At 41.6% G+C, this 17798-nt stretch overlaps 1 protein-coding gene and 1 long non-coding RNA gene across 2 annotated transcripts in view; both read left to right on the top strand.

The window, feature by feature from the left end:
- LOC114251333 (serine protease 30) overlaps positions 1–17798 on the top strand; it is a 64949-nt gene that overhangs the window by 37042 nt on the left and 10109 nt on the right. Inside the window, exon 10 of the mRNA XM_028185553.2 lies at positions 15879–16035. Coding sequence (XP_028041354.2) covers positions 15879–16035 — 157 coding nt within the window. The remainder of the gene's footprint in view (positions 1–15878; positions 16036–17798) is intronic.
- On the top strand, positions 1102–2627 carry LOC149500327 (uncharacterized). The gene is made up of 2 exons (XR_016325068.1): positions 1102–1367; positions 1814–2627. It is a non-coding gene; the product is annotated as an uncharacterized LOC149500327 (long non-coding RNA).

Raw genomic sequence — 17798 nt, 5'->3', positions numbered from 1 at the left:
TGAAAGAATTTTTCAAATCGGACCAGTAGCTTCTGAGATTAGCGCGTTCAAACAAACTCTTCAGCTTTATAATATTATAGTATAGAAGAGAATGTATGTGTGTAAATTATCTTCAGTTGATTTCTGAATCACCTTATAGCTTTTCCTTTTTAAGTTAAAATTGCATATTGTTGCCGGCGAGCCATTGCCGCAGCTAATTATCTAACATATAAATAATATCTGTTCTATTAGCCAATCATATTTTTATATTTTCAGCGTTGTCGTAATTTGTAGAAAACACAATCCACCTCAAACAAATATAGAATTTATTTTAAATTACTTTTGAGCATATTCCATTTTTATTAAATCTCTCGTCAGTTACATCTGAAATACTAATTTATGTAAGATTTTATATTACGGATGTAATATCAAAAAGCACACATAGATCTTGTGCCGCATGTTTAGAGATAAATAAATGGGTGAGGTTTTTGTCATGTCTAAATAATATGTGGGTCATTCGTTAGGCGCTGATATTACACAGAAACGAAGCTATGAATGCTATAGATAGTTATTAGGAGAGTCTAGCTTTGATCTTTGAACTAGAGACTGATTTTGATCGCTTCGTCGATCTTGTGAGTAAAGATTCAGTATATTAAATATTTTAGCATTCGGATTCTAGGTACAAAGTACACTTTGTCTTGTATTTTTTTACCACTTATAAGGCAAGAAAAGTCTAGCTAGTGGTGGCTTGCATGGCACAGATTAGTTATTATGTTAAATTAATTAAAACTCATCAGGCTGAACTAATTAGGATTTTTAGTGATGTGTTTTTATTCGATTTGTAACATAGTAACACTCAGTACAAATATACCGGTTCCGTTAATAACGACAATTCGATTTTTAAAATATTGAGAAACCCGGTATTAAGATGTAGATATGACATAATATATGTCGGCGTTAAGCCAGGATTTACACACATAAGTTCTTTTACAATGAAAATACAATACAATTCTATAAAACTTTAACATTACTTGTTTACAACAAAAAGCCACGCCTGAGTTATTCAGTGGTTCTTACACAATTAGCCATTTTGTGTTGGTTATAGCAACTACAACTTCTATTAGGGTAAAACCCCCAGAAGTCAGCCCCGCACCAGTACTCAGCCTTTATAGGTTTTATTTTGGTATAAATAGTGTTGAAATGGACTTACACCATTGAAATAACGTTTAATGAAATCTATGTTCTCTTGTTGGTTACTGTGCACATCTAAGAACCGATAGCGTGACAGGTTGATCCTCTGTACTCGTTCATTTCCACTGCCGCCAACGAAAGGACAGGATGTGTCACTTTTGCTATTATTTTCGTAAGGAAACGTGTTCGAGGTTTTGGTAAGTTTTTCTATGAATTTGTTGTAATTGCTGGTAGATTTTTATGTTATGTTGTTGTATAATGTTTTTTCTACGATAACATTAAGCATTAGAGGCATTTTATATGTTTATTTCGTTTCAATTTAGGGGGCCGACTTCTGGGTTACGATTTGTTAAGGTTGATCCAGAAGTCAGCAGCAAGGGGCTGACTACTGGTTTTTTACGATTTTCTTAGAATTCGTTGAAATTAACACAGAGAATAGTCCTTGTTATTTGCTTTGGATTGAATATAACTCTTAGATGACCAAAATATTATTTTACCAGTAGTCAGCCGTGTATAAAAGTAAAATATATGCTGAGGGCTGACTAATGGACTATTAACTCCTATAGTCGGCCGTTAGTTCTATTGTGTAATATTGAACTTTAATGCATTTTAATAAGGATCAAGTTAAAATCTTATATTCTAGAGTTTCATAATGTCGAAACGACCAATCCACCAGTACAAAGAAGAGCAGTTGTCATAGGCTATGGCCGCGATCAGAAACGGGATGAAGATTAGAGAAGCTAGTCGAGTTTTTAGCGTACCACGAGGGACTCTACAAGATCACCTGCATTTAAGAGTCCCAGAAGCACCTCGTAAAATGGGACCAGACTTAGTACTTACCAAAGACGAAGAAACTGCCTTGAAAGACTGGTGCATTGCTTTGGCAGAATGTGGCTTCCCTTTAAATGTGATGTCCTTTATACCGTCCATAATATTATTTCCCAAGAAAACAGACCTAACCCATTTGTAAATAATAGGCCAGGGAAGAAAAGGAACTCATTTCTTAAACGAAATCCGGAGTTAAGAGAATCAAAATCGCCATCGATGTTTTAAACAGAGCAAAGAATATGGTCGGTACTGAAAGCCTAAATTCTACAGTAAATTCAATTAGCCAGGCCGTCCAAATTGATACCTCAAGTTCTATTGATTCTAAAAATAGCGTCAGAATCAGTTGAAATTCTTCATGTTAGTTTGCCAATTATAGGGGATTGCACATTGGACAATAATTTCATTAATTTAACCGAAAGTGAAGTACCCTCAAATGACTTCGAATTCATAACAGACTTTGAAGTCTTGCAACAAAGTCACGAAGTCCAGGAAACAGGAGCATCTGAATTTAATACGCAAGAAGATATAAACTGCGTCGAAGCATGTTCATGAACAGAAAAAGAACGAAATATTGATTAAAAAGCAGAAAAGAATGAAAGCTAAAAAAAGACTGAAGAAGAAAGACAAAAGAAGGAAGAAGAATTACAAAAACGGAAAGCTCAAAAGTTTTTGATGTCCAAAAAAGTATAAGTAAGAAGAAAAGTACGACATGCACAGTAAACAGAATAAGATGCGATTCGTGTGAAGAGGAATTGACTAATGACACAGATATAAACGACTTAAAAATTATTGGTTGTGACAATTGTCCTGCGTGGTATCATTTAAAATGTACTATATTTGCAGATGAAGACTATGAAAATGTCTATAATAAAGAATTTGTATGTCCAACGTGCAATAATAAGTAAAAGGCTGACTATAGGGTAAGACATGGCTGACTTGTGGAGAAATGAGGCTGACTACCGGTAAAAAGTGCCATATTTTGTTTAATATTGATTTTTTATATAATTCTAACAAAATTTAAAAAAAAATTGTATCTCTTTAGTAAAAATAATAAACAAACTTTCTGTAAAAAAAATTTTTTTCATTTAAAGTCTTTTATTTTTAAAAATACAGGTGAATCAAGTTAAGAATCCCACTAAAAGGCTGACTACTGGGTGTTTTACCCTATACAAACAAATGTAATTACTGCGAAACAATTCACAAAACATAGCGTAATATTCAAAATACATATTTTAGTGATTTTACATGACTCACATTTAATTTAATTTACATGAATTACTTTTAAGTAATATTAACTAACATTGTTATTATCCAGCCTAATAATAGATGGCGCCAACAACATCATTGCATAACAATTACAATACTTAATTAAATTATTAGTACTGTTAATTATAATATAAATTATTATTAATATTTATGCTTTATTCATATTTAATCATTTATACAGTCATTTGTGTTTTTAAACAATAATATAAACATTAAACATATTCTGAACATTTTCACATCAAAACAGTGTCTGCTAATTATTAAATATGGTAGAATAACAGTTTTGTTGCTAGTAATAAATAAATATTAACATATAATAAACTAAACTGTATATTATTATGTTAATTATTGCCAACAGTAGCGTTTGCGCCCATATATACTTCACACTTCGCTATCTATGCAATCATGACGTGTGAGATAGATAGCGTTATATGATAAATCCATCAGTCACATCTTTTACTGCAGATTTATGTGACGCATAGTCAGTGTAGCCCAAAATGTGTCAGGGCAATTTTCCTTATACACAATGGAGCTTCCTCGTTGAGTTCACTCGATTTATCAAAGTGGATTGAAAGAGGTTTTCTAAGCGATTGATGTTTGTTTCTGCAATTATGTTTTTTTATATTCAATAGCGACCCGCCCTCGCTTCGCTTCGGAAACATTAAAACACACATGAAACCAAAAAAAAAATATAAAAAAAATATTAAAAAAAGTAGCCTATGTTCATCAGGGACAATGTCGGCTTCTAATGGATAAAGAATTTGTCAAATCGGTCCAGTAGTTTCGGAGCCTATTCGAAACAAACAAACAAACAAATCTTTCCTCTTTATAATATTAGTATAGATAACCCGAATTTATATTTATATTATTATTTTATTGCTTGTGCACTAATAATTTAAGAGTAGTAATTTAGCCAATTTTATCAAGACCAACCAGAACCTATACAGATATAATATCGATACATTTCATTTGAGTAATGTTAATAATTTCCTTCGTAACGAAATTGATTTTCATAAAGATACGTACCTACAGATATTATCTCCGATAGATGATTTTGATATCTTTTGATGAACTGAAATTGTTATTGAAATTGCCAATTCTGATTTGGAAACTATGCTTTCTCCTAATTAGTCCGATATTAGCTCTAGAAACAGGTAGTAAAGAAGTCTTCTCTCATCTCAGTATGAATATATATTAAATTCTTAACATATTAAATCTGTCACGATAGGTTGAACCCTACATATAATTTCAGGGTGAGATATATAAGAAAAGGGTTAATTCAGCATTATTAAAGAATATTTCTCATTCTCTAATAATAATATCTCTTCTTACAAGCGCGACATTAAATCTATGTCATGGTAGGTTGAACCCTATACATATATCATTTCAGGTTGAGTTAAAATAAAAGTATTAATTCAGCATTTTTATTGAATATTTCTCATCGTCTAATAATAATAACTCTTCTTACAAGCTCGGCCCTCGGACAACTTTTATCTATTCATAATTTATATTTGGCACCATCGATTGTCATATTGAATGTAAAAGCGTATTTATTTCAAAGCCTCGATCTTCCTTATATTTTTGTCAGCAGAAATAAAAATGCGATCCCGCAGCTAGTTCTGAAATAAATCAGAAAAATATACTCCAAGCCTTGTAATACTCAAATCTAGATTAATTTGTCAGAAGCAGCCTATTCACGGGGGAAATCGGGCGACTTCGAGCATTCCGACTTTGATAAATTTGGTCATAAAGTTTATCAAATGTTTCTTAATAAATATAAGTGTTTGATAGAATCACAAATCAGAATTTTCAGTACGAAATCACGTTTTTATATACCTTGCAAACAGCAACAATTCGTGCGTGTTCGCAAAACTAAAAATGAATTATAGTAATCGTTATTGATGTGCCTTTGGAAAACATACAGCATTGTATTATGAAGAAGCAGTGTGTACTTAGCTTAAATTCCTTGTCTATGTCCAACCATAGACAGTCAATTTAGTTCCATCTTTAGCCGCTAGGTGCTGCCAGCAAGTATAAAGGAAGCGCAGCCATCTTTGATCTTCATAGCGTTTTGTACTTTCGTACTGTGAAGTCGCAAGTCCACAAATATTTATTCGACTTCTTATTAATTGCAAAAAATATTTATTTTGTGTTTCTATGAGTGTTATTTTGCAATCATTACGAGTATTATTTACCAATCCTATCATCGGACGCCATGAATCACGCGTCATCTGTTGGAGGTGATGTTGAGTCAAGCTCCATAAATTCCGAGAGGGAAGATGTCCAGGTGAGACGCGATGGAGACGCCTCGCGTTCGAACAGCTCGTCAAGCGAAAAAGAACAAAAGGAGTCTCTGCGTAAGAAACGACGGGATTCAAAGGTAACGGTCGATCTTCGGATCGGCTCGTTATCCCACCAGGTCAGTGACGTTGTAAATCTAATAATGCATCAACTGTGTGTAACAATTGAATGTAACGAAAATTGTTGTAAACAAATTGATCTCGTCAATACGGAAATTTTGACAAAAACACAACAGATTTAAACTAATAATCTTTGTAACATAATGACTGAAAACTTTGGCAAATCGTCTGCGTCGTACAAGTTACCCGTAAAAGCGTTTTAAATTGTATACGGAAAAAAGGGCCGTATGGATAGAAATAAGACGTCAAAGTTTAATTTCCGTGGTCTCTAACAAAGTATCCTGTTGCCAACGCACCACTCATTGAGGAATTTTTGTTTGATAATACTAAATTGAAATCTATTCAGTCCCTCGGTGGGCTAAAATCCTATTTGTCACGACCTCGTAAAAAAGGCAAGCCAAACATTATAAACAATCATAGTCCGTAACATCTGGCACAATCCAGAGGGGGGCAATTAAAGACACCGACGAGAGGCACTGAGTGCCACCAAAATTGTAATAATTTGTAAACCATGTATGGTTACCAAATACCGTAAAAAAAAAAAAAAAAATATCTGCGGAAGAAAAGCGACGGATCAATGCGTCCAATTTTCGATCTTCGAGAGTCTAACAAGGTCGTAAAGATAAAACACCTAACTGTTTTCGGACACCTCGGTACCAAACTTTCTCCACCCAGGGGACTGGATGATAGAATTGAACATTTCTCAGGAATATTTTTCTAGTATCAGTCGCAAAATTTCGTCGATACTTCTTGAGGATCAGTACCTAGGAACCAGTATCAGTACCTTCAGGAAGGAATCGGTACCTTCTTATGAGTTAGTATGAAATGACATGCCTACCCTTCGGTCTGGCTTCAGAGCCACACCTTTTTGCTTCTATAACATGCGGGTCGCAGAGACCTTGCGTGCAAAGGGAACTCGAGTGCTAGTGTCTACTAGACGACTTCCTTTTGGTCGACCAAGATAAATCCAAGTTGAAACTTCAGGCTGCAGAAGCTGTGAAGCTTTTGGATTAACCTTTTTTGCTTCCATAACATGCTGGGTCGCAGAGACCTTGCGTGCAAAAGGAACTCGAGTGCTAGTCTACCTAGACGACTTCCTTTTGGTCGACCAAAACAAATCCAAGTTGAAACTTCAGGCTGCAGAAGCTGTGAAGCTTTTGGATTATCTGGGCTGGCATGTCAATTTCCATTATATAGGGTGCTCGGTCGCTCGGTCGCGGAGATATTGCGTGCAAAGTCGAGTGCCAGCTTACCTACACGACTTAATCTTGTTTCACCAAGACAAATAAACGTTTTTGTTCCCATAGCATGCTCGGTCGCGGAGACCTTGCGTACATAGGGAAGTCAAATGTTAACGTACCTACGCGACTTTCTCTTGGTCCTTGAAGACAAATACACCTTTTTGCTTCCATAGCATGCTCGGTCGCGGAGGCATTGCGTGCAAAATCGAAGTGCTAGCTTAGCTACACGACTTGATCTTGTTTCACCAAGACAAATAAACGTTTTTGCTCCCATAGCATGCCCGGTCGCGAAGACCTTAGTACATAGGGAAGTCAAATATTAACCTACCTACGCGATTTTTTCTTGGTCCATGAAGACAAAAACACATTTTTTGCTTGCATAGCATGCTCGGTCGCGGAGACATTGCGTGCAAAGGGATGTTGAGTGTTATCCCACCTACGCAAATCCCACCTACGCAAATCCCACCTGGTTCATCAAAAAAAGTCCAAGTTGAGTCTTCAGGCCACATAAGCTGTAAAGTTCTTGGATTATTTGGGCTGCCAAGTCAGCCTTACAAAAAAATCAATTAGTACACAGGTTCAAGAGATGACATGTCTAGGGATTCGATGGAAAATTGCGAGAAATAAAGTGGCCACTCAACAACATCCTAGCTCAAACTCTGACGGAATTACATCAATCTACGCTAACTTGCAAATTTTCTTGCGAAGTTTCAAGAAAAAACACCCCCGTAAAAAACAGGCCATCCTGTATGTGTTAACAATTAAATGCAGTGCTGACGCGGAGCCACATGTCAGACATTGCCGATGCACAAAACCAACCATTTCCTGGCAACGGAAGCTTCGGACATGTGTAGGGGCTACAAATGCAGTGCTGACGCGGAGCCACATGTCAAACATTGCCGAGACACAAAACCAACCATTTCCTGGCAACGGAAGCTTCGGACATGGGTAGGGGTTACAATTAAACAAAATATTAACGTCCTGTCTATGGTCAGCTCAACAACAGAAACTACTCACCCACAAAAGAGCTATTTGCAATGGTAGTGACAATCAAAATGAATCTGAAAGTATTTCACTAGCGTTGACCTTTCGATTTTTAAACCTAAGCGATAAGTTCAAGATAACTGTCAGCTTAACTCTCGGGGAGATACAACATCGTAGCCGACAGGCTATCACGAGGAAATCAACCTGCGAAATGGCACTTTTTACCACAAGTGACCACAAAAGTTTTTCGAAAGTGGGGTCATCCGGATATAAACCCTTTCGCCGACCAAGATTGGACCTAGAGGATGCAACTAGCATGGAGAATTCCTCCTCTCAACCTTCTCCCCAGAGTACTGACTCACTTCAACAGTGTCTAGGGAACCTACCTGGTAGTGTTCCCAGACTGAACGAAAGCATTTGGGTTTCCAAGCCCTCAGATCCCGAACGCTAGATAACTCGCACGAAATCCAAAACCTTCCTCCTCCACAGGTTAAACATTAACCCTGAAAGCTTGGGGGGGGGGAGGTTGTACAAATAATAGACTGGTCTACACAGGAGAAGATTTATTGAAAATTAGCTGGTGTCAATCCACTTTGTCAGCATACTTACCAGCAACTAGAAGATGGTGCATATGGTGCTACAGTTTTAAAATTGATCCTAAGTCTGCACATGTTGCCAAATTCTTTCTTCTTTTCCAAAAAGAAAATTTTGCCTATAAAACAATCCTTCTGCATCATAAAGCAGCGCTGTCGACTTTCTGTGGGCGAAATACATGTAGGACAGCAAACATTCTCAAGCTCTCTAATAAAAATTGCTATTCTAAAAAAGCCATCGGAATAGCTAAACAAAATTCAACTACTTATTACAATTTTACTAAGTGTAGTCCCATTCACATGAGATCCGAAAATAGTTCTAAATTGGTTTTCTTCAAACCCTGCCACCAGATCACGCCTCAATGTAGCTTGAAGGACACCAACATGCATGTTGCTGGCTACTGGACGCAGAGTTAATGACCTTACTTTGCTCAACATTTCTAAAGACAGTTTCTTTGATAACAGAGAAAAACATCTTTCTGATACCAGTCTTTGGGTCTAAAATTGAAATCCATTTTCGTCAATAATCTGCATAAGTGCCTTCTAAACATGAAACTAAAGACATGCCCAGTAAGATTCGTAAGGACTTTTTTCTATGTGTGTTGTCACAAAAGCGGCATCCCGTACTGTAATTGGAAACTGGTCTTCGTTCAACCTTACGAGGTAATGGCATCAACGCATCTCTAAGAAGTTGTAGATCAGCAGTAGCCTCTGAGATGGATTGATAATGAACCAATGGACGAAATACTTTCTAGAGGCAATTGCAAATCATCCAAACGTTTACAATAATTATTGCCGAATAATAGAGCTTCCTAAAGATCCTCACGATTCTTTTTTTCAAAACATTTACTCCTACATGATGTATATACATAATTTATACAATTTATACATTTTATTGTATATACAAGATAAAATGTTTATTACAAACTTATAAATATTTTTTAATTATTGAATTAACAGGGAAGTTAACAACTGTGTTTTTTCGATTTAATAATTATATAAATTATGACCATTATCATTGGGCTTCATAATTTTATTATGGCTTTACCTATTTCATCATAGCGTTGTGCTTAATACTTTCACCAGCAGATAACAAACACGTCTTCATAATACAATGCTGTATGTTTTCCAAAGGCACATCAATATTACGGTTTTACATAACAATAAAACCGATATTATGTGCCGAGAAGGAAAACATACAGCATTGCAGGAAGTTCTTCCTGGTGAAGACTATGAAGATCAATTTTTTTTTTTTTTTTTTTTTTTTTTCCTACCTAAGCTGAGAGCCTTGAGAGGCTATGTCAGCGTAACCCTAACTTTAGTAGGTGAGCTCACGGGGCTCAAACCTGACGATGTTGCTAACACGAACCCTAGCAAGAGTCGTGCTTCGCAGAATCTACCACCGGATCGGAAACGCGACCCACTGAGAAGATCCGGCGAGAAACTCAGTGGGCTGTGTCTGAGAGTTAATTTACTCGTCGAGCCCTTCGTCGCAAGCGACGGGTTCGACGAGAACGGTGACCGGTGCTTGAAGTACCTAAAAGCACCGTTAGTGGATCGGGAGGATCCGAGATAACGTGTTTTGGGCGACGTCGACTGCTTTCCATTCTGTCCGCAGGATCGGGAATGTAGTTACCGGCGGCCACGATGAGAGGGTTCTCGTGTCGTGCCGCTTTATCGAAGTGGCGCATGGACGCCGACTGAAGATACTTACTGATGGACTCTAAGTCCAGGTCGTCATGGAGGTCGACGTTCCTGACGAACCACGGGGCTCCGACGGCTATCCTGCAAAAACGGGATTGAATAATTTGAAATGTTTTTAGGTGTATGCGGGCCGCGTGAGCGAACACTACACTTGCATAGGTCATGACGGGGCGTATGCAAGTTTTGTAGAGTGTCACCTTATTTCTAAGGGACATTTTACTTCGCCTACATATCATCGGGTAGAGACGTCCTAGAATGAAGGCGGCACGGTCGCGTACCGTCTTAATGTGGGGGCGGAATGTCATCCTACTGTCGAGGGTGACGCCTAAGTACTTGACCTTCGGGGCCCACGGTATGGGCTGGTCGAACATCGTGATTGGGCGAACGGCGGGGGCGGGGGTGTTGACGCGCCTAGTCGGGAGAGGGATGCTCAGCGTGGTGTTCGGAGGGCGACCCCTTTTGAAGAGCACCGCTGTGCTTTTCGTGGGGTTGATGTCGATGCGCCACTTCCGGAACCACTGTCCCATGGTGGTAGCTGCGGTCTGAAGTCGTCGATGAAGCAACGCCTTCTTCCTACACGAGTAGTAGATGGCGGTGTCATCGGCGAAGAGCGCCAGATGGGTCTCCGGAGACCGGGGTATATCATTGATATACAAACTGAATAGTAACGGGGAGAGGGCGGAGCCTTGCGGGACTCCGGCTGTGACGTGACGGGGCCGGGAACGCGTTCCCTCGACTCGATATCGGAACGAACGGTTCGACAAGTAGTCTCGTATGATGAGCACGAGTCTGTCTGGCACTCCCATGTTATACAGTTTGTATATCAAACCGTTGTGCCAGACTTTGTCGAACGCCTTCGCTATATCGAAGAAGAGGGCTCCTGTCGGAATGGGTTTCCGCCTGTTCAGCCCTAGTAAGATGTGCTCCGTGAGGCGGTGCACTTGATGGACGCACGAGTGTCTGGCGCGGAATCCAAACTGCTCGTCTATAAGAATTTTATTCGCGGATACGAAATCCCAGAGGCGTTTACGAAGGAGCCGTTCGTATAATTTGCCTATCGCCGGGAGGAGACTGATGGGGCGGTAACTCGCGGTTTCGTTATTCGGTTTGCCCGGCTTGTGTATGCCGATAACGTCCGCTTCTTTCCACGCCGCGGGAAAGATGCAGTTCGTCATAGCAGCATTTAATATCGTGGCCAACATCGTTATCAGTTGGGCTGGTAACAGTTTTAGCGCGCGGTTGCGGATGCCGTCGGAGCCGGGAGCTTTCCGTGGTTGTAGGCTATCGATCGCCTCCTTAACCTCGGAAGTGGTAATGGGGGGTAACGCGTCCGAGGGCGGCAGGGAAGCTCTGCGCTCGACCTCCCTGTCGACGAACTCGGTGTGTTCGGGGTCCGCGTGTTGAGTGCTGGTGGTGCACTGCTCTTGCAGTGCATCGGCCAGCAACTCTGCCTTGTCATCGTCATCGTAAGCCGGTGGTTGGCCTGAGGGGCGTACGAGAGGCGGCATAGTGACGATAGTTTCGGACTTGAGGGTCCTAGCTAGTCGCCAGTATGCTTGGTGAGTGGGCGCGAGTTCTTCTAAATAACTATCCCAGTTTTCGTTTCGGGCGTCGCTTAAGCGGGATTTGACCTCCCGCTGTAAGCGACGCATCCGAGTCCGGTTTGAATCCGTGGGATATCGATCGTAGGCCCGGATTGCCGCGTTCCTAACTCTTACGAGGTCCCTAAGATCGGGGGAAAGTCTGATGCGGTGGAAGCAGTCCTCCACATCGACTTGTTTCGAGGATCTTATGATCGCCGTCGAGACGTGATCAGTGAAGATGTTTATGGATTCGACGGTATCCTCGGGGGATGGAGTTGAATCCGGGCCGCAAGGGAGGATTGGTGGAGCGGTGTCAGCTAAGCACGTGCCCAGCTTCTTCCAATCCACCATGGTCCTCGTATCTGGTTCGCGGTTGAGTGGGCGACCGAGCTGCATGACTACAGGTCGGTGGTCTGAGTCGAGTTCTGACATTGCCTCGATGGAGCGTAAGCGCAGAGTTACGTTCCTCAGCAGTGCCAGATCTATTGTGCTCGGACGACGCGCGGCGTTGTACGAATAGCACGTGGGGGTCGGGGGGTTGAATATTTCGAATGTGAGGTCGTCTATGAACGCGTCGAGACGCCTACCGTTCACATTCGTGCGATGGCAGTTCCACCTAGTGTGGTGGCAATTTAAATCGCCTGCCAGGATGACCGCGTCCCCCATACCGAGCAGTGTCTCGAGGTCACTGCTCAGGAGGGGTTTGTCAGGGGGGAGATAGACGGATGCGATGACGATCGGCTGGTGTCCCGTCAGCGCGATGCGGCACACTGACGCCTCGATATGTAAGAGCGAGGGAGTATCGAGAGGGACGCAGTGCAGGGCCCTCCTATAGTAAATGACAGTCCCGCCCTTGCGGGTGGAGAGTCTGTCATTCCTAACCATGACGTAATTCGCGACTTTGGGGTCGCGACGCGAGGGCTTTAGGAAGGTCTCCTGCACCAGAAGGATGTCGATGAGATTGTCACGGAGAAACTCATATACTTGGTCGCGCTGACGCGCGAGTCCGTTAGCATTATAAAATGCTAACTTTAAGGAACGCGGTTTTACCCTACCGTTGTTGGCCATTGATTACCGGTAATCAAGCCAGCGTACGCTGGACGGACTCGATGACGTCCATATGGTCGAACGTCGCGTATAGGCGGTCATCGGCCGTGACCGCCCTGCGCATGGCGTCGGCGAACGAGCGCATGCGATCTATATTTATCGCGGCGATATAATCCCGCACGATTGAAAAATCGTTTACGGCAGGCCGCGCGGGGCCGGGGCGAGGCGCGGGACCGGGCGCGAGGGCGGGGCGCGGCGCGAGCAGGGGCTGGGGTGCCGGTGGTTTCCCTGCCAACGTGAGCGGCAGCGGTTTTGCCCACGCGGAGACGGTGGGCACCGGTGCCGGCACGAAGGCAGGTTTCGGCGCGCGGGGCGCCGAAGTCTTTGGGCCGACGGTTTTCAGTGGCGCGTTGGCCAGACGCTTCCGCGGGGCCTTGGGGCATCCGCGGTAGTTGGCCGTGTGACCCTGCTTTTGGCAGAGCACACAGCTCGGCGGTTCGGTCGCGGTCTCCTTGACCCGCGAGCAGTCGGCTGTCGCGTGGTCACCGAGGCACTTTACGCACCGCGGACGCGCGTGGCAATTGCGCGCGGAGTGGCCATAAAGTTGGCACCTATGGCACTGCCCGGGAGTGCCTTTTTTGTGTGGGGCCTCGACGGTGACCCCTGATAAACCGCAAACGGTGCGGAGACTTGAGGCGATCCGTTTGCCTTCCGGAGTAGGTTCTAGCGCGACGAGAACCATGTTATACGGGAACTTGTCCCGACCGCTGTGCATACGGTGCACACTTACTATCGGGTACGCCTGCCCGATTAGGTTTTCCTTAATTAGCTCGACGTCGAGCTCCTTTGGTACTCCGCGTATTACTACGCGGAGCTCGCGGTCCTCCTGGAGTGCATAGGTGTGGTAACCTATGCTCTCTTTTCGGAGGTAAGATGTGAGGGCCCTATGGTCGCCCGGCGTTGCGACCTTAATTTGAATCCCGTGCGCGAGATTACGCGCTTGGGAGTAATTTATTTTATTGGCCGTAAGGGCCTGGGATACCCGGTTCCACGCTGATTTTTCCCGTAGGATTACGGGCGGGGGCGCGGTAATTTTATTGACGGGCGCGGGTTTCGGCGACGGGGGTGCGCGGCGAGGGGAGTCGGGTGAGACCACGACTTTAGGTCGCGACGCGTTCGCGGCCTTGGGCTGTTTTGGCGCTGTGGACGGTTCCACGGCACGGGCGCGTTTTTTGCCGCGCGTGACGGTTTTGAACCCATCGGAGGTTCCGGGCTGCGGGCTCGTCGCGGACTCGAAGTCCATCTCCGATCCGGTATCGGAGTCTGAACCGGAGTTGGCGATTGACGACGCGACGGACGAGATCGGTGTAAACGTCGCGGGTGCGTTAGGCGCCTCGCTGGCGCTAGGCGCTTCATGAGTCGCTACGTGAATACGTGCGCTCGAAATGGATTTGGGGGCGGGGCATGTTTGTGCGGCTCTGAACGACGCGGCGAGGGACGCGGGCGGGGGGGAACTTGCGCGGGCGGCCCTGTAGGCCGCGAATTCGGCCGTGAGGTTAGATAGGACCGGGTACTTCTCGGCAAGTAACCCGAGAAACCCTAATAACTCTTCTTCCATGGTTTCTTTTGCCCGGGGGGGGCGTCCCCGGGACTTAAGGCACACTCGCCGAAAGGCGAGTCCCCTGAGTAGGAGTTCACCCCCTGAGCTTTACCAGCTCCAAGGGGGGGGAGTGCCTTTGCCGTGAAAACGGCAGTCGGCTGGGAATTGGGGTGGAAAGTTGGGAAGGTAGGGCTCCACTGGGTTGTGAGAATGCCACAACAAGCGGTGATCTCAGTGGAGTTTTAGTCTCGAAAGAGACTGTTTTTCACGCCGAATAAATAATTAAATTTAATAAATGAGATGAGTGAAATGATAGTGTGAAGTTGTCGTTGCGAGTGCACAATCAACAAGCTCGAATCGCTTTTACGACACAAGGTCGCGACGCCAGCGATAGTGCGTCAAGAATTCGCAACAATGCCGCGATCGGTGCGACAACGACAATGCAACGAAACTCGAGACACAAGATCGCGACGGCAGCGACAATTTTTCGTAAAAACGCGTCCGGACTGTACGGCGATGCAATCGGAACTGGATGTGAAGATCAAAGATGGCTGCGCTTCCTTTATACTTGCTGGCAGCACCTAGCGGCTAAAGATGGAACTAAATTGACTGTCTATGATTGGACATAGACAAGGAATTTAAGCTAAGTACACACTGCTTCTTCATAATACAATGCTGTATGTTTTCCTTCTCGGCACATAATATCGGTGTTATTGTTATGTAAAACCGTAATATTTAGTTTATGTACTATTAAAATAAATATATTTCAGTAATTTTTTTCAAATTTTCAGAATTTATTTTAATTGCAGTGTACCTACAAAGAGTTTAATAGAATTCTTTCAAAAGAAAGCCATTTTAAAGAAAAATAAACACTATTAAAAAATACAATACAAAATATTATTATGTATTTATGTAACCAAGAAGAAAGACTAAGTTTACCAAGAAAAATAAAATCAAATTTAAAGAGGAACTTATTAAGCTTATAACTTAGCTTAAACAGTATTAGTATGTTAAAAAACCAAGTCTTGGTATAGAAAATTATCGTTTATGGCTTATGCAATTTATTAGAAACACTTTTGCGCTTTTTGTATAAACTTTTTAAAAACGTAAATTCCACGTTCCCAGCTCTTAACCTCATGGAAGACGAAGATGATGTAATACCTGAATTTACTGTTTACCTGAATATTTAATTTCAATATCGCGTTAACTGGTAACCTGGCATTTGTTAACAATAGAAAATAAACGTCAGTTCATTAAAAGTAATAACGTTCTTCTTCATTTGTATTCGAAACCATTAGAAAGTACTATTAAACTACCTACTTGCTTTAAAGGCTACCACGCAATAAAATCTTTAAAAAATAATAATATGCTACCTACTGGTCTTTTGTTGTTGAAATCAAATTAAATATAAAATTATATATTTTGTAATAAATTTTAAACAGATTACCGACGTCCGCCCGCCCCGACCTTGGTCACGGGATAGCTTGCCTTCCGAATCCACACCAGTCTCTCCCTCCGCATACATCCTGCATAATACTCGGGTGGGGTAAGAAGCGGCCCACAGATGTCCACGGTACGAGGGTGTTGCACGAAGCGCAGGTGCGTAAACATAACGTTACCCACTTATGGAGCGAGCCTATCGGCTTTACAATCGAATCCCTTCAGAATAGGGACCTTCGATTTGAATGTTGATTTATTTTATTTGTTGTAAGTAAACAAAGCTAATAGTTAAGACCCGTAGGGTTTTGGAGTCTTTGTCATCTATACATACAAATAAAATTGGAGTGTCTGTTTGTAATATTGAAATAGCTGCTTTTTACTACATGCATATGAATATATATACGGTACATACACCAAAATAACATTTTTTACAATTTTTGTCTATCTGTTTGTCTGTCTGTTTGTTCCGGCTAATCTCTGGAATAGCTGGACCGATTTTGACGGGACTTTCACTGATAGGTAGCTGATGATATAAGGAGTAACGTAGGCTACTTTTTTTAGACTAGCTTCGCCTTGCGGCGTCACCTGCCGTACGACAATAACCGCGGGTTACATCGCGGGACTCAGCTATCAATAATAAAATTTAATGTTTCCGAAGCGAAGTAAGCTATCATCAATAATAAAATTTAATGTTTCCGAAGCGAAGCGAGGGCGGGTCTCTAGTTAATGTATATGTTTCAATATTACAAATATCACATTTTTAAACTATATAGTGTTGATTTTGCGTAAAAAAGTAACCGTTAGTATGTGAGTGTTCACTGTCGCTCATGTATACGCTCGTAATGCCGGGGGCACACGAAAGCCACCGAGTACTTTCCTCAAACGTCTTTTAAAACATGGCGAAGTGCTCAAGAAACATCATAGGGGAAAGTATATTTCAAAGCTCAATGGTACGTGGCACAAAAGATCTTTGGAAGTGGTTTGTTTGCACACATTTGGGTGAGAACAACAAGAAATTAATAAAGCATACAGAGTTTAAAATAGCACAAAGACTTGAAATGGGAAAGTTTTAATTACAGGCTGTATTCAAATGTAAAAAAAAATCGACATATTAGTACAAAAATATTATTCTAAGCATGTTCTTGAGATAAAAAGGCTATTGTAATAGCAAAGCCAGAGAAGAGGGAAACAAAGGGAATTTAGTCTAAATGAAGTAGGATTTTCATTTTCAATATCAAATCTAAGTACCCATGGAAGAAGCTGACGTTAATATGGTGAAAGATTAGGTTGATGTTAGATAAGGTTGACACAAGTAAATAGTGAGTCACATAAAATAAAGCTTCAACGTTGAGAAATTTGTGAACTTTCTAAAGGAAAATGTTTGATTTTCATCTACTTTAGTTTCGATGCCAGTATTTCTTTTACGATATTTGATGACCGTTATAAAATTTTAAGGGCTACTGAAATCACCGAATAAAAACGAGAAACATACGTTCAACGAAAAAAATATTTAAATAATAAATGTAGAAAATGTTCAGGATTGACTCGAATTCTATCGTATAAAATATAGAGAAAGAACTGTTAAAATCTTGAGAATCGTCGCGATCGAATAGTTCACTCACTATTTACAAATTGAAATACCGAATGAGAAATTATGATAATTCCCTGAGTTTTCAAAATCGTTTAAAAACTTAAATTAAATTTCGAATTTAATGGACTTCACTGGGATTCATTGTTAATGAACAGAAACGAGACAATGTGCTAATGAATAAACACAAAACCTTAATTAAGTTTGTTTAGAAGTAAACTTCTTATTTTGTTATGTATAGTTTGTGCGGAAAATTTATATAATGAATTTGAATTAATCTATAAGCTTTGTTTTTATTTGTTGTTATGGTGGATGAGTGTTACGGTCCTTGTAT

Source organism: Bombyx mandarina, chromosome 22, assembly GCF_030267445.1.
Source record: "Bombyx mandarina strain Sakado chromosome 22, ASM3026744v2".
Taxonomy (NCBI): Eukaryota; Metazoa; Arthropoda; class Insecta; order Lepidoptera; family Bombycidae; genus Bombyx; species Bombyx mandarina.
Note: the sequence above shows the minus strand (reverse complement) of the source record. Positions and strands in the feature narration are given on the sequence as shown.